This window comes from Ambystoma mexicanum, chromosome 4p (assembly GCF_040938575.1).
Source record: "Ambystoma mexicanum isolate Mex_15411 chromosome 4p, UKY_AmexF1_1, whole genome shotgun sequence".
Lineage (NCBI taxonomy): Eukaryota > Metazoa > Chordata > Amphibia > Caudata > Ambystomatidae > Ambystoma > Ambystoma mexicanum.
The window spans coordinates 686,806,346-686,833,036 of record NC_090927.1 but is presented as its reverse complement, the minus strand read 5'-3'; the positions used below and the strand labels follow the sequence as shown (position 1 = coordinate 686,833,036).

General features: G+C 45.7%; 1 protein-coding gene across 1 annotated transcript in view; it reads right to left on the bottom strand.

Moving 5' to 3' along the window:
• Positions 1-26,691, bottom strand: part of LOC138453414 (probable ATP-dependent RNA helicase DDX53) — a 2,019,656-nt gene that overhangs the window by 528,741 nt on the left and 1,464,224 nt on the right. The window contains exon 12 of the mRNA XM_069606246.1: positions 21,171-21,298. Within this exon, the coding sequence (XP_069462347.1) occupies positions 21,171-21,298 (128 nt within the window). The remainder of the gene's footprint in view (positions 1-21,170; positions 21,299-26,691) is intronic.

Below are 26,691 nucleotides of genomic sequence, written 5' to 3'. Positions count from 1 at the left end.
CACAATCGTAAACTGAAACTCCGGCTCCAGCAAGGGCATCCAATTACAAGATTGGTCGTGCACGTCCACCAGCGAACGAAGGGCTTCCACCAGGCTTTTGCCGACCACCTACTTGTCCGACCACAATTCTCGACTCTGCAACCATCTGTCCGCGAGGAACTCCTGCACCGTCCTAATGAACAGGCGGCAATTGGGCAGAAGAGGGATACCCAATGCCATGGCCCCCAACAGCGACATGTAACCTCAGACCGGGACCGCTGTGCCCTCTTTCCACTCGCTTGCCCTGGCCCGCAACTTTTCCACACGCTCGCTGGAAGGCTTCACCAGATTTTGCTGGGTAAGAAACTGCGCCCTGAGAAACACCAACTTTCTGGAGGGCGTCAAATATGATTTGTCGAAGTTGCCGGCGAATCCCAGCCGTTGCAAAAGCCACATGGTCGCCACGAGAGACTCCAGTGCCCTTCCCTGTGACAAAACCCTCACCAACCAATCGTCCAGGTAGGGGTACACATGATGACCTTCCCTCCGGAGGAAGGCCGCCACCAGCGCCAGACACTTCGTGAACGTCCTCGGGGACGACTTCAGGCCAAAAGGGAGGACCCAAAACTGATAGTGTTCCTCTCTGACCACAAAATGCAGGAATTTGGGTTGCTTCCGCCTCATAGGAATGTGAAAATAGGCATCCTGCAGATCCAACAATGCCAGGAACTCGCCCGGCTGCACTGAACGGATGACATCTTGAAGGGTGAGCATCTTGAACTTCAGGCGTTGCAGATTCTTGTTCAACGTCCGAAAATCTAGAATAGGCCTCCACTTGCCGTTGGGCTTTTTCACGACGAAGTACCGGGTGTAACCCCCCCTTGGCCCCGTTCCGCAACTGGAACTGGTTCTATCCCCCCTTTTTCTAGCATGAGTACCACCTCCTGCCATAGGATTGGAAGATGCGGCTGCAGTACATGCACCGGCAGAATAGGGACTGGAGGACGCCTGAACTCCAACGAGTGGCCAAGACGCACTGTGTCCAGCACCCAGCGATCTGATGTTATTTTTCGCGACTCATCGACGTGGATGGTGACCCTGCCCCCCAGCAGATTGTCCATATGGCAGTCATTGGTGAGTTTTAGTTTGCTGCCACTTAACCGCTGAGGACTGCGTACTCTTCTTTCGCTGAGCCTGGAAGTCCCGGCCTTTCTGTGCCAACTGGACAGATCGCTGATACCCTTGAGATGAGTAGCTGGAGCACCCGTAGCTGGACCTCTGGCGGACGCAAACCGGCATTCCCTGAGGCTCCACAGAAAGCTTGAAAGGAGAGAAAAGAGCGCCCACTTTGCAAGGAACCCAAGGATTTAGCGGTTTCCGTATCCTCTTTCATCCCTTTCAGGGCCTCATCAATTTTCTCACCGAAAAAATGTTCACCCTCACAGGGCATGTTGATGACCTTATATTGGACCTCCGGGCGAAAGTTAGTGCACTACAACCAGGCCTGCCACCGGAGGACTACCCCATTGTTCATTTGTTCAAAACTTGACTCTGCCATTTCCACAGCAATATTTATGCTGTGGTTGGAGGCCTCCTCCCCCTCACGCACCAACAGCATTGCTTCCTTTCGGTGTTGCTACGGCAGATGTTCAAGAACCGGGGCCAGCCGATGCCACATTTCACAATCATATCTGGCCATGATCGCCAAGGAATTTGCGGCCTTCACAGTCTTAGCCCCTATCGTCAAGAACTTCTTTCCAAAGCGTCCTGCTTCCTGGCCTCACTGTCTGGAGGCGTAACACATTTATGTTGGCTCCTGGCCTTACGGCTGGCAGCTGCCGACACCACTGACACGGGCGTGGGCTGCGACATCAGGCTTCTAGGGGTAGACTCCGGAGCCTTGAATTTCTTTTCAAGGTGACCCTTTACAGCCAGTTCTGAAAACTGGTGGCGCATCGTGCGCAGTCCCTCCGGCCACACGTGGTCGAGAATCGGCACAGAGAAGACCACCTTCCTCCCTTTGCCCATATGGTCAAAGAGGAAGCAGTCCTTACGTTCCTCTTCAGGCGCCAGCCCAAACTCCAGACATGCTTTCGAAATCATGGAGTGGAACACCTCAATATCAATCGGAGGCAATGGTTGAGCCGGACTATGGGGCTGCTCCACGTCTGTGTCCCATGCGTCATCTCTTGACAGCAACAACTATACAGTAGATAGGGTGTCCCGCTGAACACTCCGAGAGTCCGAATCAGGTAGCTCGCCGTCTTCAGGATGAGACCGTGGACAGCCCAACTCCACTGGCAATGGCAACCGTGCCGGAAGAGACTTCCTAGGCGCCTCACCAGGCAACACCTCGACCACGGGCACCGCCGGACTCGGAGGAGGAGGAAACCTTGCATCCAGTTGCCCCAACAAAGATTGAAGCGTAGACAGCACTTGCAACGACAGCAGAGATTGCGTGTTAACCAACGGATAAAGGGGCGGCCCAGCCCCCATTCCATTCGACGTTGAAGGCCTCACACTCTGCAGAACCAGAGCAGACGGGTCATACACCGGCTCCTGTTCCTCCTCCATTTCCGAAGAAACGGAAAATGTAGCTGGATCTTGCTGCAAAATGTTCTCAGGAAGGATAGACTCAAAGGCCGGCGGACTGCCACGCACCACCGGTTGTCGACATCCCTTCCGATTCCATCTGTGACGACAGCAGCAGTGGACCACTATCCGTCAGCAGCGTGGACGGCGCGGATTATACCACCATCGACGAAACCGTAGATTGCAGCACTACCGTCGACGGAACAACAGTCGACAAGCTCGTCATTGGAATCACATCCCCTGGCATCGATTTCACTGGAGACCCAGTTTCTTGGAAGAACCAAACCAATGCTTCAGAGACTCCCGGCTGGACGAAGACCTGTGATGGTCCCTGGACGACGAGTGCTTTGATAAAGACTCCTTTAGCTTCGCCAGGACTTTCTCCGACACTGTAGACTTCTTGGGCCTACCACCAGACCCTTTGGATTTGTTCGACCGACCATGCTTGGACAACGAAGAGCTACTCGCCCCCTTCGACTGATGCAGCCTCAACGAAGACTTGCTGCCTTTCCCCATCTCTGACGCAGGCAATGTGGCCCGATGCTTCTTTGCATGGGGTTCTGCCGACGCAGCTCAGTGATGTTCCACGGTCTTATCCGCTCTTACCGAAGACTGGCTCCCCCGTGCCGAACCCACCTCAGAAGCCGGGCACGTGCCCTCATTAAGCCAACATATGAGACATCAATTACAGTCTTTAAAGGTCTTCTGCGAAAACCCCAGGTATCCGTCGAGTGATGGGGGTAGAGACAGTAAAGACAGTGCATATGACCATCCCTTCCGTACACCTTCAAGCCGCCGGTAGCACAAGGTAGAAAAAGACTTCTTCTGGGCCACAGACGACATCCTAGCCCACGAACCAAACGCACGTGCAAAAACATGAAGAAACACTAGGTGATTCCAACAGTTTGGAGACGGTTGAAATCTCAGGGGAAGCCGTGGGGGCAGGGCTATTTATACCAGACGTCCTATTGGTGGGGCCTAAAGCACCCAAAAAGGACATTGATAGGACACTAAAGTATGTTCCATAGGAAAACGCTAAATTAAAGTTACCGAGGTTTCCCAGCCTGACGACGGGGAAATATTCACAGCATGTGAATCCATGAAAGATCCAATGCTGGTGAAGGTGTCTAATGGTCTCTAGGGATGTCCCGTACAGTTTACACCTATTCTCTCTTCCTTAGGAATGTGTGCCCATTCACCCACTACCATCTTTGTAGGAAGTATATTAAATCGTATGTTCATAATGAATCAACGTAACCCTTGGTCAAATGTGTATTCAAGGTAATCCGCAGGTTCAAGAAAGGGAAAGGGCTCAGTAGCATATTATTTCAATGAGGATTCTTTATTCAAGTAATCAACATTTTTGACTCCATCCCATTAATTAGCTTTGTCTGTGTTCTTCTAGCTAATGTAAAATTAATAGGGGTCTCCTACACCCAACCAATTTCCTTATACAAAGCCTCAAATGCGATCCTCAGACTTCCCAAATGGCATGTATATTGGGGGCGAGTTGGCCCTCCCATCTTGATGCCAACTGAGTATAGTTGCTCCCTCGTCTATTTACAAAAACGCCCAAAGGCACCTTGGCACTAGAAGCGGAGATACAGATTTACCTACAAGAGGATCAAAAAAGTTTTCAGTGACAGCCGAAATCCAAGATGGTCAGCTGTTGGACGAAGACCAAAAGGCTGAATGTTCCATGCCTTAGCGGCAGCCACCGTACAGGCATGGCCACCCATGCAAGACAGTCTGACACGAGGCACCAGCACTTGTAGAGCAGCCTGAGAACCAAGACAATGGGCAGGGACACTCCGCCCCTACTCCATAGAACGTCCGATGGACGTCACACATGGACTTGAAGAGAATCGGTTTCTCCACCGGCAACCAATTAAGCTGTCTCAATAAAGGAGACATATGAGCACCGAACGGGTGATGCAGAATGGCTCTGGATGACGCACTTAGGAGAAGTTCGAGCCGGTTAATAAGAAAACGGGGCTGTGCCAGATAAAGTGAGTTATAATAGTCAATTGATCTTAGAACAAGTGCCGCCACCACTGGGGCCTGACAGTTTGCGGGAATAAACGGAAGAACTTTCCGCAAAGTACGAAGCTTGAGGTGACTGATCTTACAGACAGCGGCCACCTGTTCATCCATTGAAAGAGAAGGTTATTTTTACTCCCAAGTTTCTCGCAGAGGGAAGGGGCCGAGAGATGGGGGCCAAAAATCCATGGTCCAAAACAGGAGAGGAGAGGTAGTACCAACAACCAAAACCTCGGTCTTATTATCTTTTACCTTAAAACCAATTGGTCGCCATCCATAAATCAAGTTCCTCCAGACATCTCCTTAGTCAACCAGCTGTCAGGTCTAGCAAGATCCAGACGCACCAAAAATGTGTGTCGTCATAAGAATAGTATCGGAACCTATGGAATAAAATAAGATACAACAAAGCTCTAACATAAATGTTGAACAGTATGGGAGAGAGAGCCGATCCCTGAGGGACTCCACAAAAACTCAATACCGGTTTATACAGAAAAGGACCGACTGCGAACGATCAGCCAGCAAAGCTGCAAACCATCCCAGAACTTGGCCAGAAAGACCAGCCTCAGCAAGGCAAGAGATCAGAGTGAGGTGGTCAACCGTGTCGAAGGCCGCCGAAAGATCTAATAAAAGGACTGTCCCGACACCACCCTGATCCACCAAGCAGACAAGGGCGTCTAGCACAGAGTTCAAGACAGATTCCGTGCCTCTCCCAGGTCGGAACCCAGATTGGAAAGTGTCAAAAAATCCAGAGGATTCCAAGCAGGAAGAGAGTAACGGGGCTACCAATACCTCCAGCACTTTCATAACAAAGGGCAGGAGGGAGATCAGTCAAAAGTCGGCAGGCTCCTCAGGGTCCAAAGAAGGTTTTTTCAGCAATCTAATCACCAAGGCATGCTTTAAGGTAGTAGGAATAACCCCCTCAGTAAACGAGGCATTAACTACCACCGTGATCTCAGGTATTATGTCCTCCGAGATCCCTTTCAGGAAGGCTAAAGGGATAGCATCCGCCGGGGAGGCTGATTTAAGATGAGAAACTGCCTCAAGTATATCAGAACCAGAAAAAGTACGAAAAGTAGAACATAGTGACTTTAGGGGGAGGAGTCACCTCACACAATACCTCAGCATCCAGATTGCTAACTTATTTTCTTAAATATCAATATTTAAGAAAAGAGGAGATCTTGGAATCCTAACCTGCGTCAGTAATGAGACTAAACCAAGCTCCATATGCAAGAAAGTACTGTGGAAGACAGAGTTCGACGCCACAGTTTACATTCTAAGGCATCAAGCCTGCTTAATTTCTGATCTATATAAGTCTCCAAATTGTACAGTATGGAAAGACCAATGCTAGCTTTATGCACTGTTACTAATCCTTTGACAGATTGCCTACCTTGGATTTGTATATACCTCTTAATTGTACAACATTTACTCAGGGCTTTAGGAGTGACAATTGTAACGACTTGGGAGATGGATGTGTTTTCGAAAGTGTTATATATATATATATATATATATATATATATATATATATGGGATACATTACTCACCGTAATCGTATTTCTGATGCTTGTATCTGCTTAGATTCACATGCTGTGCATAGGCCGACATCTAGTGGAAGCTGCGGAGTATTACAGTTTGTTTTTCGAAAGTCGAAAATGGGTGTCGACACAGGCGTGCCAGTAATACTATCCCTAGTGTGACGTCCACTGTACCCAAGATCCCTCACGCGTGTAGGATCCTCAGATTGTATTTTTTCTGACATGAGGAAGCATGAGGAGTAGCGTGAGTACAGATAATCCAAGCAGATAGACAGAAAGGTAAGACTACAAGCAATCATGCGCCTTCTCTCGGAGGGGAGGAAGGGTGGGTCGCATGTGAATCTAAGCAGATACAAGCATCAGAAATACGATTACGGTGAGTAATGTATCCCTTCTGAGGCTTGTGGAATCTGGTTAGATCACATGCTGTGCATAGATTAGCGAGCAGTACCAGAAGAAGGAGGTGGGATGTGAGAAGGGTCATGAGCAAACAGGTGTCTTAGAACCGCTTGTCCCACTTGTGTATCTGTCTTGGAATGAGTGTCAATGCAGTAATGCTGAGTAAAAGTGTGAATAGAGCTCCAAGTAGCCGCTTTGCAAATGGTATCGAGGGGAACATTTGCAATGAAAGCCAGAGTGGCACCAATGCCTCTAGTAGAGTGGGCCCTTGGCGTAAAAGGCAGAGTCTTTTCAGAAAGAGAGTAACACAGCTGTATACAGTTGATAATCCACTTCGAGATAGCGCCCTTAGAGACGCGATCCCCCTCTCTGCCTGTAGCTATGGAGACAAACAGTTGATCTGTTTTCCTTAGCGGTCTGGTTTTATTTACATAGTATAGGACCGCCCTACGCACATCTAGGGTGTGTAGTTTCACCTCAGCCGAGCTTTGCGGGTTCTGGAAGAAAGCCGGAAGCTCGATGGACTGGTTTACATGGAACTTGGATATGAATTTAGGTGAGAACCTAGGGTGTGTGCGTAAAACCAGTTTGTCCTTGTGGATAGTAAAGAAAGGATCCTGCACTGACAGAGCCTGAATTTCACTGACCCTTCTTATGGAGGTAATGGCTACTAAGAAGGCCGTTTTATAAGTCAGGTGTTTGAGACTACTTTTATGCATGGGTTCGAATGGGGGTCCCATGAGTTTAGCTAGCACCACGTTGAGGTCCCATCCTGGCGGTGGGTTCGAAATAGGAGGGTGAAGTCTCTTTACTCCTTCCATGAAGGCTTTAACCACTGGTACTTTCCACCACGAGACCTTGTTATGGGATGTGGTGTAAGCCGAGAGGGCTGCCAGGTGTACTTTCAGCGAGTTAAAAACCAACCATGCATCCAGCAGGTGGAGCATGTATGTCACAACGTTGGAAGGAGTGCAATCAACCGGGTTGATTTGTTTATTCTGGCACCAGATAACGAATCTTTTCCACTTATCAAAGTAACAGTGCCTTGTATTTGGTTTCCTGGACTCCTTTAGAATGTCCATACACCTCTGTGGTAATTTGAGATGTCCAAACTCTATGACTTCAGGAGCCATGCTGCTAGGTTCATAGAGTTGGGTTCCTGATGCACTGTTTGACCCTGTTGCTGGGACAGTAGGTTGTACCAGGCTGGGAGTCTGATGGGTTCGCACACCGCCATCCTGCGTAGGTGTGGAAACCATGGTTGTCTCGCCCACATGGGAGCAACTAGGATGAGCGTCATCGATTCCTTGTTCATCTTGTACACCACCTTCCTGATGAGAGGAGTTGGTGGAAAAGCGTACGCAAACATCCCTGACCAGTTCATCCACAGGGCATTCCCTTGGGAGTCCGGCTGGGGGAACCTGGATGCAAATCCTGGGCATTGTTTGTTTTCGCTTGTGGCGAATAGGTCTATAGTGGGGAAACCCCACTGAGAGAAGAGATCTTTTACTACGTCTCTGTGAAGGACCCATTCGTGTTCTTCTGGGAGGGAGTCTCTGCTTAGAGCATCCGCTAGGGAATTGAGCTCCCCTGGAACATGTCGCGATGACAGGAAGATGTTCCGTCTGAGTGCCCATATCCATATTTTCTGGGCAAGCTTGGACAGATTTGGTGAACGAGTCCCCCCTTGCTTGTTCAGATAGAACATGGCTGTCGTGCTGTCCGTCCTGATTTGCACCGACAAGTTCAGTAGATGGGGCTCGAACGCCCTTAGCGCTCGGAATACTGCCAGAAGCTCTAGCATATTGATGTGGTTCTTGGCTACTGAGTGAGACCAGAGACCCTGAGCTGTGTGGTGGAGATGGTGAGCTCCCCACCCAGTCAGGCATGCATCTGTAGTCACCACGGCTTGTACTTCGGGATCGTAAAAGGGTTTCCCCCTTGCGAGATTCTCTCTTGTCCACCAGTGTAGGCTCTGTACGAGCGTTGGCGAAACGACCACTAGATCGTCCCAATGACCACTTGCCTGAGACCACTGTTTCGCCAACCATTCCTGCATGGGACGCATGCGCAGACGCGCGTGGGGGACCAGGTAAATGCATGACGCCATCATGCCCAGTAACCGCATAGCTTTGCGTACTGTTATCTGTTGACTTGACTGATGATGCGGAATTTGCAGAAGTATATTCCGAATTCTCTCTTCCGAAGGGAAGGTCAATCCTTTCTGAGTATCTAGGATAGCTCCTAGAAACTGTTTTGAGGTGCTTGGCACCAGACTTGACTTTTTCTCGTTGATGGAGAAGCCTAATTCGTGGAGGAGGTCGATAGTCCTTTGAATGTTTGACCTGCAAATTCCTGGGGTTTCCCCCGTTATGAGCCAGTCGTCCAGATAAGGGTACACCGGGATTGCTTCCCTGCGTAGGTGTGCAGCCGCCACCGCCAGTACCTTGGTGAATACCCTTGGTGCTGAAGCTATCCCGAAGGGCAGTACCTTGAATTGGTAGTGGCGACTGTCCACCTTGAAGCGCAAGTACTTTCTGTGCGCTGGGAGCATGGAAATATGAAAATAAGCATCTTTCATATCCAAGGTTGCCATGTAATCCCCCTTTTTTAGGAGGGGGATTACCTCTTGTAGCGTGGTCATACGGAATTTTTGGGGCTTGACATACTTGTTGGCAGGTCGTAGGTCCAATACTGGGCGCATTGTCAAATCTTTCTCTGGCACAAGGAAGTAAGTTGAATAGATACCCTTGTTTACCTGGTGTCCTGGGACGAGTTCTATCGCGTCCTTTTCTAGCAGAATGGCGATCTCCTCGAGAAGGATCTTTTGATGCTCTAGGGAGTGCACTCTTTGTCGTGGAGGATGATTCCGGGGACGCTGCAGTAGTTCTATACAATATCCTGCGGATACTGTTGACAGCACCCATCTGTCTGAGGTGATCCCTTCCCAAGCCTGGGTGAAGGTGGAAATGCGTCCCCCTACTGGGGTTGCGTGGCAAGGGACCCTGAACTGGGCGTCACTGTTTTGGTGGAGGCGTGCCACCTCCCTTGTTGGGGCTGCCTCTGCCTCTTCCACGCCCTCTCTTGTTACCCCTGCCGTAACTCTGGGTAGACTGCTGGTTGTTATTCCATTGTGTACCTTGTCCCAGGGCATAGTTGCCTCTTTGTGAATTTTGGCCGCGTGGGCGACGAAAATTATTGTTCCCCCTCTGGTTAGGGGGTTTGTTGGTAAGCTGGCCAAGGGATTTGAGAGTCTCATATTCATCTTTGGCATTTTTAAGTGCGTCTTCGACCGCTTTCCCAAACAATAGGTCGGGTTCCACTGGCTTGTCTATTAAAGAAGCCTGGGTTTCTGTCTTGAATCCTGACTGTCGTAACCACGCATGTCTCTTGATAACAGTACCTTCTGCTATCAATCTCCCTGCGTTGTCAGCGGCGTCGAAAGTTGCTTTTAAAATGCAACCAGACACGGCTCTCCCCTCTGCTGAGATGCGAGCCAGCTGGCCCTTTAACGGTTCTGGAGCAGAGGCAATGAGCGCCGCGACTTCTTCCCATTGATGGCAATTGTAACTAGCCAACAGGGTGGTGGAATTCGCAATCCTTGCTTGGTAGGCGGACGTTGAGGCTACCTTTCTGCCAAACCCGTAAAGTTTTTTGCTCTCCTTATCGGGAGGAGCTTCTGATGAAGATAAGGGCGTGCCAGCCCTTTTTCTAGTGTTGGTCACCACTAGGGAATCTGGTTTAAGATGTCCCCTTATATACAGAGGGTCAGACTGGGCTGCCCGGAAAATCTTTTCAATTCTGGGGTTGACAGCTCTGGTGAGGTTAGGATTCACCAGGGAAGGATCTATTCTTCGTTGGATGGATTTGAGGATAGGGATGGTCTGAGCGACCGGTCTTCTCTCTCCTACAAACTCCTCCGCGAAGTCCCTTTCCTCCTGTACACCGTGGGTGTCGATGTGGAAGTGTTCCGCTGCTCGAGCGAGAACCTCGTTGAGGAGGGGCTGGTTATCAACTGGAGAGTCAGTAACTGGGACTTCGCTTTGTACTGGGGAATCTACTCTGTAAATTTCCTGCTCATCTTCTTCCTCCTCCAGGTCCTCATCCTCTGCATAGTAATCTGTCCCGGTTTGTTCTTCCATAATTTCAAACTCCTGGTCCTCTTCAGGGAAAACTTGTCCCCGGTAACTGGGGAGTGGAGTAGAATATGGAGAGGAGTAAGGCTGAACCTCGAAGGGTTCAGGTCTTTCGACCCGGGGCTTTTTACTTAGCGGGATAGGATCGGAGGAGCCTGAGGGTGTGGCCCCTTGAGGGTTATATGAAAGAAAGTGTTCTGGGTTCTTATCATAAAAATCAGCCAAGGAAGACATCCTAGACATAACCCTGTCTATGTCTTCACTGGACCATTCCCTGGAACAGGGTATTACTTTAGCAGGAGATGATTTATGGGACTTTTCAAGGGTAGACTTGTGTTTACTTGTCTGCCTAGGGTGAGAGGATGGCTTTACAGGGGTGGAAGGCTGTGCTTTCCGTTGTTTCCCCCCCTCCCCGTGCGTGGAAAAATGTTTTCCCTGTCCCTTGGAGGCCCCAGAGATTTTCGACGCCGGGCGCCGAGGGTCTGGAGAGGTATCTGTGTGCTTCGGGCGTGGGGCCTCACTGGTGTTAACCGCGGTCTCGGTATCTTGGAGCGCGGCCTGGGGGTGGAAGTCGTCTTCGTCTCCCGACGATCGAACTTCCGTTAATGTGTGTAGCGAGGCACTCTTGGCAAGAGTGGATGATTGCCTTGCGTCGTGAGGTGATCTCGATCGAGAGCGCCCAGAGGACACCGAGTCGGACCGTTCTTTTTGTGCCTCTTTCCGGGAAGTCGACGTCGTCGAGGTCCGGTTGGTCTTAGTGTGTTTAGTGTGTGTTAGGTGTGTAGCGCTTGCGTCGCCGGGGGTCTTCCCCATAGCCGCCCTGCCGGACGACCTTCCGAGGTCGGGGACCTGCGCTCGCCGGCTGTCTTTCGACGCCGTAATGCCCTCGCCGTCCGAAAGTACGGCGTCGCTGCCATCGCTGAAGGCGCCCTCCGCTGCCATGGCCTCCTGCCTGGCGTGGTGGGCCCAACGCTTTGTCGAACGGTCCTTAAGTGTCTTAGGTTTAAACCTACTACACGCTCTGCAGTTCGCTTCGGGGTGATCCCTCGGCAAGCAGAGATTGCACGTGGCGTGCCTGTCGACCCAAGGGTATTTGCGATTGCACTTGGGGCAGAATTGAAAAGGGGTACCCTCCATACGCACCTTAAGGCAGCGGGCTGCTAAGTGTAGGAATATATAAAATGTAACTATATATCAAGAGTGAAGAGTATGTACCACCCCCCACTCTCCCTACTTGTAAGGGCCGAGGCCAGCGGCCTACTAGGCCCGGGCCGAGGCCAGCGGCCTTCCGAGGCCCAGATCCGTCGTGCAGCAGTCGACGGTCGATGACTTCTCCAGCCGTCGTCGAGGTTGAGGGTCGACGTAGGGGTGGGGAAGGGAATGAATAAGAATTATAATTATAATAACAGCAAAAGTATGGCTAAGGCCAGGGAACTCCGCAAGATGCTTCCGACCAGTATGGCGGAAAAAAACAATCTGAGGATCCTACACGCGTGAGGGATCTTGGGTACAGTGGACGTCACACTAGGGATAGTATTACTGGCACGCCTGTGTCGACGCCCATTTTCGACTTTCGAAAAACAAACTGTAATACTCCGCAGCTTCCACTAGATGTCGGCCTATGCACAGCATGTGATCTAAGCAGATTCCACAAGCCTCAGAAATATATATATATATATATATATCAGGAAAACTAGAGGAAACAGGGCGGACCGCACTCGCCGTGAATCTAGAAAGGGTCCTACAATCCCGTGGCAGGAGAGGACCCAGGCAATGAATGCAAGCTCACACGTGAAGAATTACATATTAATTTTAATGATTTAAAAAAGTAGACAAAACCTGCACGAAGTGTGCAGGACAGAATAGGGGGGGGGGGAAACAGCAGGACAGACAAAAGCAGGACGCCTGGTAAACGGCCCTGCCACAACGCGTTTCGCGCTCAACTGAGCGCTTGATCACGTGGCAACACAGAATAGAGAGACACAAATAACAGTTGCATGTAGTCCATCATCTATGTTAATTGGAGGAAGGTGCTATGGAAGACCGTAATGATGGCGGCCATATTTGAACGGAAAATCAACATGGGCCTACAATGGAATGAATATAGTGTCCTGAGCAGAGCTGGGAAACACAATAAAAAATAAAGTGCCATACAGTCTTCCAATGAACCTACAGATCCAATATGAGATTCCAATGGATAAAACTGATTATTGTATAAGAAAAGTAATTCAAGAATTTTTTTGCCAGACAACAATATATAAAGGATAGCATACATTGCAGCTCATTAGTCTGGATAGACTATTCAAAAGGCTCAGTGCCAGAATACAAAGCCAGAAGCAGCATAAAAGCTATGATAGTAACACGTAAAGCAGCAATAAATATATCATAATAATACATGAATATTGTACATTTTGACCAAAATCAACATAAAGTGCAAATGCAAGTTAATCAAGAGCAGCATGTAAGGATGTGCAAAAAGGCAAGATCACATAGGCCCTGATGGTATAAAGTGCAAGTGCAAGTCAGTTAATAAGCAACATATAAATTATACATATAGGCAGATAAAAATACCATAATAAAAGCAAGTCAGCATTAGGGCTATGTTATAAAACTTTGGTGCAACAAGCAATATACCATATTGATGTAAGCAAGAATGTGCATTTGGGCCCAAGATGACAAAGTGCAAGTGCAAGTTGGTCAGAGATGGCATAAATACATGTGCAAAGAGACAAGCTCACAGAAGCATTGGCAACAGAAAGTGCAAGTGCTGATCAATTGGTAGGCAGCATAAACATTATGCAAGCCAACTAGATTATGTAAACACATATGATTAAGAGCAATCTAAGACATTAAACTGGAAAATGATATCACAGCTGAGGCAATGTGCATTTATATAAGGCTGGCATGACACCCAAATTAGAGCGGGTGAAGTTGAAATAATAATAGTAATCTTAACAAAATCAGATAGCCACAATGGAAAAGGTGTTGAAGAACACCAAAAGTTGGACATGCAGAACAACAGCAAAGAAAATATAGACATGAGAAGTGTCAAATGTGCAATAAGATCACAATAATAATAACAAGAATAACAGCCAGAAAAATACAAGAGTGGGGATGGCCTATTTTATTGGTAAACATCTAAAATTCAAAAAGAAAAAAAGAGAGAATCCCCAGAGAAAAATAGGGGGGAGGAAAAGAACACTGTTAGTAAATATAAGGAGTATAATCAACTAATCATAATAGACGCGGAAATACATCAGTGATATAGAAAACAACAATCTTAAGTAGTTAAATCGCACCCAATGGGGCCTACGTACCTATAAATGTATGAAGCTCCTCGTCAAGATTGTGGCCAATGGGAAACTTAGTGTCGAAATCCAGAATATATCTGGTTTCTAACTGTCTCAGTTTAAGTACACGATTCCCACCTCTAGGGTGAATCGGAATGTGCGCCACTGCAAAGAATTTGAGAAGGGAGTGATCATTATTGTGCTTTTCTTTGAAGTGCTTGGCCATAGGATATGCGGGATCAGAGTTTTTGATGGCCCTAAGATGCTGTAATATTCTAAGCTTGAGCTTGCATGTAGTACTCACGACATACCATCTCATGCAAGGACATGAGAGCACATAGACCACAAAAGTGGTATCACAATTCATTGAGTATCTAATGGACTGATGACATTGAGTGACCGGATGCAAGAAGGATTTGCATGAAATAGCATGAATGCAGGCTTTGCATTTGCAACATTTAGAAAATCCTATTGGGGATTCCATCAACGATTTCATATAAGGTGGCTTGGTATTAATGGGTGACAAGAAGCTGGAAACCAATTTGTCCCTAAGTGAGGGTACACGTTTATATGTGATGGTAGGGCGTTTAGAGAGAAGAGGACCAAGATCCTTGTCAATGATGAGAATTCGCCAGTGACGTTCTATGATTTTACGAACCTGATTAGATGCATTGTCAAATGTGACAATCAGGCGGGGGTCATCATTGACGGTAGTTTTGACAGGCTTGATACTGTATAGTAGGTAATCCCTAGAAAGTCCACGTGCCTTGGTATAAGCCTGTTCTATAATTCTGCGCTCATAACCTTGCTTGATAAAATCCTTAGCCGCCTGGGCACAATGATAATCAAAAGATACCAGATCTGTGCAGTTCCTGCGATATCTAATGAATTCCCCATACGGAATACTGCGTTTGCATGATGTAGGATGACAACTGGTGGCATGTAAGGGCAGGCCAGTATTAGTAGGTTTTTTGTGTAATGCAGTGCATAAACCGGTTCTCTCAAGGGTCACCACTACATCGAGGTAGACAATTTTGGTCGTACTGTTGCATTCTGTGAAACTCAAATTAGACTTGTTGGTATTTAATAATTTCACAAATGAAAGCCATTCAACCTTAGTGCCCTTCCATATAACAAAAACATCGTCGATATATCTCCACCATGCAACAATATGTGTGGCAAAACTCGATGTAAGTAGATCGCTTAAGAAAGTGGCCTCCCACCATCCCATTGTTAAGTTGGCATAAGACGGGGCAAAAGTGCTACCCATGGCGGTACCTCTTACTTGGCGAAAGAAAGAACCCTCAAATAAGAAAATATTGTTATTGAGGCAGAAAGAGAGCATTTCAAGAATCATGGAACTATGGCTGTAGAAATTCAATGAGCGAGTATCAAGAAAATATTTACAAGCATCCATACCAACTTGATGGTCAATGGAGGTGTAAAGAGAGACAACATCAAGGGTTGCTAACAGTAAGCCCTCCTCCCAGGGTATATTAGAAATGTGTTGTAAAAAATCTTTGGTGTCCCGTAGATACGAGGGTAGAACTGAGACAAGAGGAGATAAGGTTTCATCAATAAATTGAGCCAGATGTTCAAGGAGAGAACCGCACAAGGTAACAATAGGCCTGCCTGGTGGATGTACAAGAGATTTATGTGTTTTTGGTAAAAAGTAGATTGTCGGTATGGTAAAACAAGATGGAGCTAAAAATTTAGCAAGATCATCATCAATTAGACCAATTTCAACCCATTTGACACATAGATCCTTAAGTTCAGACTGTATGTCATCGAAAGGATTTTTCGAGAGTTGGGCATAGCACAGTCGATCTTTGAGTTGGCGATTGGCCTCCAATACATAATGTACACGATCCTGAATTACAATGTTTGAACCCTTGTCGGCCGGTTTAATGACAATATTTGGCAGGTTTTGTAATTCGCTGATGGCCGCAATCTGAGCAGAGGTGAGATTATATTTGCTCTTGCTGGTACTGTCATGTAATTTCCTAAGGTCACTGATACAAAGATCATAGAATGCTTCAATACAACCACCGACGGAAAATTGTGGATTGAACCTAGATTTCTCCTTAAGTTTGGTTCGTACATCCCAGTCAGGGTCAATGCCGAACTCGGTGAGATAAGTATTTGAAGGATCAAAGTCAGAGTCTTCAAGGGAAGCCAAGTCCATGAGGGATGGAAGATCAGAAATCAGAAGATCAGTATGCCCGGTGCGAGGTGTTGATAACTTTGGCATAGTAGGATTGAGGGAGAAGAATTTCTTGAGTCTGATCTTTCGAATAAATTTATCCAAATCAATACGTGACTGGACATAGTCAAAAGTTTTAGTAGGACAAAAGTTAAGCCCAAGAGAAAGGACAGCTTCATATTGTCACTGATTATTTTTTGGTTCCAGAGCGCGTTGCTCTGCTCTCTTGGCATGCTTCTGGCCCGTTTCCCACGCTGGCCTCGCCGAGTTGTTTTCCTCCTCGTGGTTTCTGTCCCCTTCCTCTTCCTTTGCCTCTGCCTCGCCCCCTTCCCCGTTGTTTCTGATTCTTCCCATCCTGGCATAACAGTCTCATTTCGTCTAAAAAAATTTTAACTTGACAGACGGTTCCTCGTTTTCGCAGACTGAAACATCTGATTCGGACGAGATAGAGTCGAGATCACCGACAACTGTGGGCCGGACCGTTGGTTTTTTCCGTAATGAATCAAATCTTCTGGCAAACGTAAAGATCCGACCTGTCTCATAGTCAATTTTGTCCCTGATAAACTTTCGGTGCTTCCGTTGTTTAATATCATCTTCATACGTAAGTAATGATTCGTTGATTTTACCACGGAGTTGTTTCCCCTCCTCGGACTGCGACAAGCTAGCAAGTTCTGTTTCTTTTTTTGCAAGCTCTTCCACTGCCTTTGTTCTATCTGATTTGGCATATTTGACTAAAATCGTGAGAAAGTGTGCTGAACATCCTTTACTGGCATCTCCCCATTCCTGGAGCATGGCAGGGTCCTGATCTTCAAAGGACGGCATTGTCAAAATTCGTAGTCCTCGTGGTATGCGTCCAACATCGAGGTAATTTTGTAGTGAGTATTCCTCCCACCATTTGGAGATTTCCCTTCTTCGTAATTTTTCTATATCTTTGAGCAGAGTAATTTCCGGATTAAGACTGACATTGTTCTTTTTAGTCCCAATAGAAGGTACTGAGGTAGGCATCTCCTGAGATTCATTAAAAAGATTCCTGGCCTGTGCAAGCCGAGCCGTTATCCAGGCGTCCTGCATGTCTGAAAATGCTGCGTGTATCCCCACCACTAAATCACGTGTGAGCATAAATTTGCATTCATTTTAAACAAAGTAGTCACTATATGCCAGATCCATTGGAAAGTAATACAATAGAACGGCAGGTAAGCAAAAAGCTAGGGTGGAGTACGAGAGCATTATAATACTATCAGCATAATGAACAGGAAGAGATGTAAAGCACTCGAGAAATAATCACCTACCATGCAAGCACAGTCCACGCGTCCTCCGGCACGCGTCTGATATTGACAACGGTAGGTGTTCTCGGGCTGCACTTCTTCCTCGATGCAACTCGACTTCGGTTAGCAGATAAATCTGCCCCCAGCGGCAGCGATCCCGCTTGGCAAAACGACCCTAAGCGATGGACGCGCCGAGAAAGGAAAAAGAGCTGCGGTGCGGGTCCAACACGGTACGCTCCGTGTATTAATAGCAGGAAAACTAGAGGAAACAGGGCGGACCGCACTCGCCGTGAATCTAGAAAGGGTCCTACAATCCCGTGGCAGGAGAGGACCCAGGCAATGAATGCAAGCTCACACGTGAAGGATTACATATTAATTTTAATGATTTAAAAAAGTAGACAAAGCCTGCACGAAGTGTGCAGGACAGAATAGGGGGGGGTGGCGAAACAGCAGGACAGACAAAAGCAGGACGCCTGGTAAACGGCCCTGCCACAACGCGTTTCGCGCTCAACTGAGCGCTTGATCACGTGGCAACACAGAATAGAGAGACACAAATAACAGTTGCATGTAGTCCATCATCTATGTTAATTGGAGGAAGGTGCTATGGAAGACCGTAATGATGGCGGCCATATTTGAACGGAAAATCAACATGGGCCTACAATGGAATGAATATAGTGTCCTGAGCAGAGCTGGGAAACACAATAAAAAATAAAGTGCCATACAGTCTTCCAATGAACCTACAGATCCAATATGAGATTCCAATGGATAAAACTGATTATTGTATAAGAAAAGTAATTCAAGAATTTTTTTGCCAGACAACAATATATAAAGGATAGCATACATTGCAGCTCATTAGTCTGGATAGACTATTCAAAAGGCTCAGTGCCAGAATACAAAGCCAGAAGCAGCATAAAAGCTATGATAGTAACACGTAAAGCAGCAATAAATATATCATAATAATACATGAATATTGTACATTTTGACCAAAATCAACATAAAGTGCAAATGCAAGTTAATCAAGAGCAGCATGTAAGGATGTGCAAAAAGGCAAGATCACATAGGCCCTGATGGTATAAAGTGCAAGTGCAAGTCAGTTAATAAGCAACATAAAAATTATACATATAGGCAGATAAAAATACCATAATAAAAGCAAGTCAGCATTAGGGCTATGTTATAAAACTTTGGTGCAACAAGCAATATACCATTTTGATGTAAGCAAGAATGTGCATTTGGGCCCAAGATGACATAAAGTGCAAGTGCAAGTTGGTCAGAGATGGCATAAATACATGTGCAAAGAGACAAGCTCACAGAAGCATTGGCAACAGAAAGTGCAAGTGCTGATCAATTGGTAGGCAGCATAAACATTATGCAAGCCAACTAGATTATGTAAACACATATGATTAAGAGCAATCTAAGACATTAAACTGGAAAATGATATCACAGCTGAGGCAATGTGCATTTATATAAGGCTGGCATGACACCCAAATTAGAGCGGGTGAAGTTGAAATAATAATAGTAATCTTAACAAAATCAGATAGCCACAATGGAAAAGGTGTTGAAGAACACCAAAAGTTGGACATGCATATATGGGAACGGTAGACTGTAAACCCAGTTTAAAATGTAGCAGCACTCCAGCAAATGTATGAAGAGTGTAGATGGAAAGAATTCAATCCAAAACCCCAGCGCCGGTTGCTGTGCAAAAATAGTCCTTTATTATTCCATGGTAGTGGACAAACCAGAAAGGCAGCAGCAAAACACACAAAAACACGACATAATTGTAATGACTTGGGAGATGGATGTGTGTTCAAAAGTGCCTATATATGATATATTACTCGACGTAATCGTATTTCTGATGCTTGTTTCTGCTTAGATGCACATGCTGTGCATATGCCGGCAATATTGGAAGCTGCAGAGTATTACAGTTGTTTTCGAAACTCGAAAAGGGACATCGACAGGGCGTGCCAGTAATACTATCCCCAGTGTGACGTCCACTGTACTCATGGTCCTTCACGCATCGAGGTCACTCAGATTGTTACTTTTATGACATGAGGTAGCATGAAGTGTAGCATGAGTAGAGTTGTATCCAAGCAGATACATATCAGACAACCTTAAAGCTCATGAGCATCCATGCGCCTTCAAGTACAGGAGAGGTAGTGTGAAAGAACGGGCATTGAAGTATAGGTGACTTAAAAGGCCTAGGTTCCTCATCTAAGGGAACAGATCTTTTAGGGAATCCGAGAAGGAAATGAACTCCGACACCTTCTTCATACACTCATCAAATCAGTCCCTTGGCCAAATCCCTGTATTCAGAGTTTCAGGGAATGGAAAAACGACCTCCACTTGAACAGGATGTTTGTGACCCTGTAAGGACTGAGATAAGGTGGAAGAGGCGTGTACACACCCTTGAGGTAAAACTAGAGGAGCTTGGGTGGCAGAACTATGGGAATCAGGTTGTTTTGAACATTTTCTCTCAATTTCGGGTGAGATTTAACTGCTGACATGTCTTTCGACGTGTCTGAAACAGCCGATGATTTTGGGGGCGCGTCCCGAGAAGTCGAAGACTGAACCATACGCTAAATGCAGAGGTGGAAGCGCAGCGGGTTGAGAACTGAAAGTTCTCCAGGTTTGGCAGACGATTGACACAGTAGGTGCAGCAGGCTTCTTCGACGGTACCATTGAGGAATGCCTGTGGGTTGTTTGCTTAGCCTTGGTGCGAGTGTGTGTGCCCCTGTTGCCAGTGGGTAATACCCCCATAGCAGTGCAATCGGCATGCCTAATGGGGCTCGGGACAGGCACAGGGGAGTTGGAAGACTACACTACAATGTCTTTGGCACCTGAACTGGAGCTGTGGCTGCTAGATTTTTCTTTATCGAAGCAACAGCGCCGGTGGGGGAATGGGTCACCCACTTCTTAGTGGGCCGGTAATCAAAGTGTCTTAGCCTTAATGAGTCAACAGGCTTTGCAACGCCGTTCTTTGCCTTCACGAGGCAAACAGTTGGTACACGCTTTAGGAGATTCCTTCCAAGGGAACTTCCGGATTCAAAAAAGGTCAGAAATTAAAAGTGAGTTCTCTCCATTATTAAATATAATGAAAGGAGCAGCCAGACAAGAAAAGGCATTCTCTAATGGAGAAGAGGTTTGAGAGAAACCCCCACTCTCCCTATTGGCAAAGGCCAAAGCCTGATGGTGAAGACCACACATAGTCTACGGGAGTCCAGGAAGTCTTCAGACGGTCGAAGGGAACAGTCAAAGGGACGCCTTAAGTGTGTAGATAGCTGGACCAAGTTTAATAATAACCAGCAATACATTCATAGCACGCTAAGAGCTGCGCATTACGCGACCGACCAATATGGCGGGTAAAAAAATCCGGGGGACCTCGACATGAGAGGGATCATGGGTACACTACACGTCACAGCAGGGATAGTGTTACACACATGTCTAGATCGACGTCCCTCTTCGATCTTTGAAAAAACGATGCAAAACTGATTACAACTAGATGTCAGACTATATGCAAAACATGTGATTCTAAGCAGATTCACAAGCATCAGAAATAACTTAATTTATTTCGGAATAAAGTTATGATGACAATAATTAAGGAAATGTTCATTTTCCATTTTTCCCTTGTTTTGAGTGATTCTATTTGCTTTTATTTGGGATTGGACATACTTTTATAATGTATGATAGAATATGAAAAAACTCCATATAAAAGTTTTCAAAGATGGCACATAACTTACACAAGTTTCTTCCCCACAAAAATGATAACCTTATCATCTGGTTTCATACTATCAATGAAATGGAGCGTATAGGCCCTTTTGTCTTCTTCTGGTATAACTATTATGTTTTGTCCAACAGTATTCACAGCCTGCAAGGAAAATAAAAGGGACAAATATAAACCATTTCATTTTAAAATAAAAATGGATTGCTTATTCAGCAGTTTATTAAATAAAGAAAGCCTTTTATGTTGAAATCAAGTAAAACATTTTACAGCCACCGTTTATTTTAACCATGTGTACTTTTCAGAAAAACATTTTAATTCTTCCATGCATTGTTACATTGATTTCAATAATTTATGTATATCCGAGATCTTAGAAACATACATTCATAATTAAAACTGTTTAATCCTTGATGCAACTACCTTTCAATAACTGACGTACATCATAATTCATGTCCATTCACTGTAAATGCGCCCATAGAGAGAGTCCATAAATCTTCCTCTGATATAAAGGTGCTAATTGTCATTGAGGGAGTTGATCCCTTCACTAATCCCCCTCTACCATTAGACACTGCATTAATGATCTACAAAATTTACATATGGAGTTTTCATCAAAAGGAATCATAATTTACATAATAGTTCTATTTGCGCTCTCAATTTCCAAGACATCCTAACATTTCATCCCCTAGAATACGATTGTTGGCACTATGCAAGTTTTCCACTCTAATTAAAGTGAGGAGATGCAGATTCCTCTACCGCATACTTTTGTTCAATACCCCACACTATAAGAAAAGAAAGAAACGGTTACTCACCATAGCGACCACTGCTGTACTCCTAGTCCATAGTCCACCTTTCCTCTATACTGATGGGCTACCCAGTCCCAATTACACATACATCAGGAAAGGATAGGGACTAGGGCCCTTTCATTCGCGGCCTTCCCCTCTGGGGTAGGAATGGCTCTGGTTTTCACCCAGTTAGGCCTTCCATCCCAGGCTGAGAGGGGTCCCCATTCCTTCTTGACAGGCGACTTACTATCACACTAGGCTTTTGAGAACGTTTCTCAAGTCTGCCTGACCAAATCTAGCATTGGTCCTGGAACTGGTATCCAAACAATAGCGTTTGCAAAAAGCTGATGCTAAGTGATAGTGGCCTTTGATGTGTGACTGTCAGGGGTGTGTCCCCGGAATGAGACAAAAAATAGGATCAGATTTTCTGATCCGTTTGGTCCAGTCGAGGTAAAATTTGAGCACCCTACAGATATCTAAGGTGTGAAGGGTAGAATCTGCAGAGTACTGAGATTCAGGAAAGAACATCGGTATGACCACCTCCCCATTAATATGGAAGGAGGAAACCACATTTGTTAGGAAATGCAGGTGGCCGTATACGTTTCCGATCCCAAAAAGGCTTGAATCTCACCCACTTTGCTAGCGGAAGGTAAGTGCTGATAAGACAATGTTAAGTTCCCACACAGGGTGAGGCCTCTTGACTGGCAGGTGCAGCCACAGAAGGCCTTCCAGATGACTGTGTATCACATGATTTGCTGTGGAGGATGACTCAACCACATTCCGGTAGGCTTCAATGGCCACCAAATAGATACGACAGGAGCCAACCGAAAGGCCTGAAGACCCAAGGTGCTAGACAAAGCATAGCACACTATTTAAGCTGCTGGAGAAGGGGTGGATATCTTTTTCAAAGGCCCCAATGACAGAACCTGGTCCATTTACTTTGGTATTGAGACATTGTGGATTTTTTCCTGGCAGCCCAAAGGATGTTCATGTTTTCTGAAGACAACCTAGAGTGAAGTCCTCAGGAACAAGACTGCTAAGTTGAGCAATTGTGGGCATGGATGGAGGATTTTGTACCATTTTTTTTAACAACATTTATTTAAACCTTTTTACATAGGATGCAGCTTCATCTTTCAATATGCAGCAAAGACGGTCACAATCTGCACATTCCATAAAACCTTTAGCAAAGGAGATTGCCACTCTTATTACCCCATCCCACCACCCACGTTGTCCAATCCCTTTACCCTTATGACAATGACCCCCTAACCATACATGTGGTTACAAAGCAAGGTTTCTGAACAGGGACAGATTGCAAGTTAGTACAGGATATTCTCCATTAAAGTCCAGGAGAGGTGACCATGTAGCAAAAGGAGTGTGGGTGGTCATATTCAATAGAATTCACCTTGACAGATATCAGAATGTCCCAAATTTTGGTCCACCATATTGAAAGAATGAGGCTCTCTGGCACCTTCCCACAACAATGAAAATGACAATGCCCATCTCTCCCCTCTTTCTATGGGGTGTTCCCTACCTAACAACTACGGTGTTCATCAGTCACCAGTGAACCACTTAACAGAATCTGTCCACTGTCCAAACTAACCCTAACTGACCGTATAATTATCTTAACTAAAGGCAGTTAAATGATTGCCGGTAGCAACAAGCCACGCCCCCCAGAAGCACAGACAAAAAGAAGAGCCTTGTGGCGTTAAGCCCGTCGGAGTAAAGGGCGATCTACAGACGCTGTTTGCTGCTCCTATTCCTTCAATTGCTCTTGCTGAGCCTTGTTTCCCTGTCCCTTTGAATAGCCTGCATTGGCTGCCTGCCACGCTCCGACTCGCGTAAGACTGCGGCTGGAGCAGTAGTAGTTTGAAGCGAGCGTGCATAACAACTCCAGTGTGTCACGTGGTAGCAACAAGCCACTCCCCTCGGAAGCACGGACAAAAAGAAGACCCGACGGCCCTTGCGGCGTTAAGCCCGTCGGAGTAAATGGCGATCTACAGACGCTGTTTGCTGCTGTTTACGGCTGGTGACGCGGTAAGCGCCTTTTCTTTACCTGTCATACAGCTGTATAGTACAGATTTAATTGCGAGAGAGAGACAATGGACTCCACTAAACCCCATACTAGATTGCAAGAAAAACTGGAAGAGACATTAGCTAATGTCCTGAAAAACCCTACATCTATAGATCGTTGTAAGCCTCACTCCTGCTAACCTTACAAACAAGACTGACCAACCGCCTCTTGGGGAGCCAAAGACAGATGAGAAATCAACCACGGCGCTTATACACAACTCATTAGGAAATAATGAGCAATCTGATTTAAAACCAGCAATGAAGTTAGAAACAAATAAAACTAAAAGTCCTCTAGCAATTCAAAACAGCGAGTCTTTTTTACATACGGTTGCATCCTTACAAACCGCAAAAAATAATTTAAAGCCATACACGGACTTACCCTGCACGCCATCATTACAGCAAAGAGCGCGATCTGCAAAACAACAATGGCAAACATCATATTACCTGTTAGACTCTCCACAACGAAACACAGACAATTGGAAAACCGTGTGGCCTGTCTATCTCTTGACATCACGGAAATAGATGCAATTATGGACTCACAGGAACAAAGAAAAGAAATCTTCGGAGAACCAAAGAATAACAAAATAATGACAACAAACAGTACATCCACGCCAATTGTTAATAAAACCAAACTAATGCATATCAAAACCTCTCCCGCTCATGCCTCCGCATCAAAATCCTCACCAGTCGACAATAATCATCCTATAATAGAGATTACAATTAATATTCCCACTGAGACTGCAGAATGAATTCCAACCACAATGCTGGATCTCCAGAACACGTTAGTCGCTGTCCTCTCATTAGCTATGGTACCCTTCCTTAATATCCAAGAAGCAATGGGAGATTCTACAAAAGACCAAGCGACCCTATTGGCTATGATCCTAACAAAACAAATCAATATTGAAGGCTTCATAGGTACGATACAAGAACGCCTCAACTATGAGGCAGAAGCCACCAGGACCTGGCAAAGCCACCTGGCAGAAATCGCAAGAATTGACCGGGTTGATAAACAAAACTTAACAGATACCTTGACAACGATTACAAAGAAAATGCTGGATAACAAATCAAAAAAACACCTTGGCATAGACAATAAACCAGATCACTTCTCGACACAACCTCAAAGTGAAAAAGCAGAAAAACCCTGATGCTAAAATTAAAACTAATCAAACTACCCAATACGAAATTCAAGTAGACTCTGTAAAACTACCCATAAGTATGGCAAACAATGAACCCTCATCATGCACTCCATTTGACATCTTTGACCTAACTAAACGAGGCCATCTAGGAAACCAACCAATGCCAAAGAAAAAAACAGCAAAAAAACACCAGACAGGCTCCCTAGCGTTCCTAAGAAAACTACAGGTGATTGAAAAACAACAACCTACACCTATAACAACACAAAAAAACCTGAAAACACAAAGGAACAATCTTGACTAGATATGAGGAAAGCCTCCACGACAAGATCAGATCTTGAAGAAGCAACGGCTGCCTCAGAACAAAGACGAGAAACATCAATGCAAGGAGAGGACGAACCACTCGACGCACTACTAGCCGTGATTGATCAAGAAGCAGTAATTGATTTGACTAGGAACCATCCCGACAATTCTGCAAGGCCAGGTTCTCCAACGGAACTGGATGACACGTCGACTGATCTGCAAGACGAGCTAATAGTCCTAGATTAATGTTCTGAGACCTCAATTGCCAATTCGATCTCATTTAACACATCCATTAATATCTCCTTCACATACTCCACAATATCAAACGAGGAAGGCTGGACTTCAGTTGAAACTGAAAAATCCTATAAAATTGAGGAAATGACTATGGGACAATGAGAAGGTAATCTCATCCGACCAATCTTTGTGGATCCGAGGAAAGTAAATAATATCTTCCGGCTATCACTGTCTGCAACTAGTTTAAACTCTACTGAACCATTAATCATGAACAGATCTAACATTTTACGTCTATTTACAGTTATTCCACAATTGGCTCAAATCACTTCGAGAGACATCGATGTCCTACATTTTCCAAATAAAAAACAGATGGACAAAGTCCACATTGACTTCTACAATCAAAAGACGATGATGCTTGTCCTGTCAACAAACAATCACCTAGTGAAATTGGGATTTACAACAGACGAAGTCCTTGTAACCAAAACCCTGGCTTAAAAAAACTAAAAATAACCATGAACCAAGAGTATTTGAATCAAAACAAACACAGGATTATCGATATACAACAGAATATTACGCAGTTATTACCATACAATGACCTGCAGGACAAAGATTCTCAATCAAATTCTCATCTGATCCGCAGGACAGATCAAGCGTATCTTGACATGTTTTATAATGTTCAAATCAAACAAAAATCAATACAACGAGTCGAAACTCAAAACTCAAGAATGAAGACCTATCGATAACAACCAAAAACTAAAGAAACAAAGACAGAAGAGATAACACTATGCTCCTGGAATACCAGAGGCTCAAATCATCTCTTAGAAGAAGGATCCCTAAATCAAAAAGATGCAACTCGAATTTGCCTACAGGAAACTTGGCTGTCTAAAGAGGTAACTTGCAAAGGCTTCTCGACCTTCATGAATCCGGCGATTACCTCATATCAAGGTAGACCGTCATCAGGCATGCGGATTATGACCAAAATAAATACATCTTGGACATTCGTAGCAAAGCAAAATCT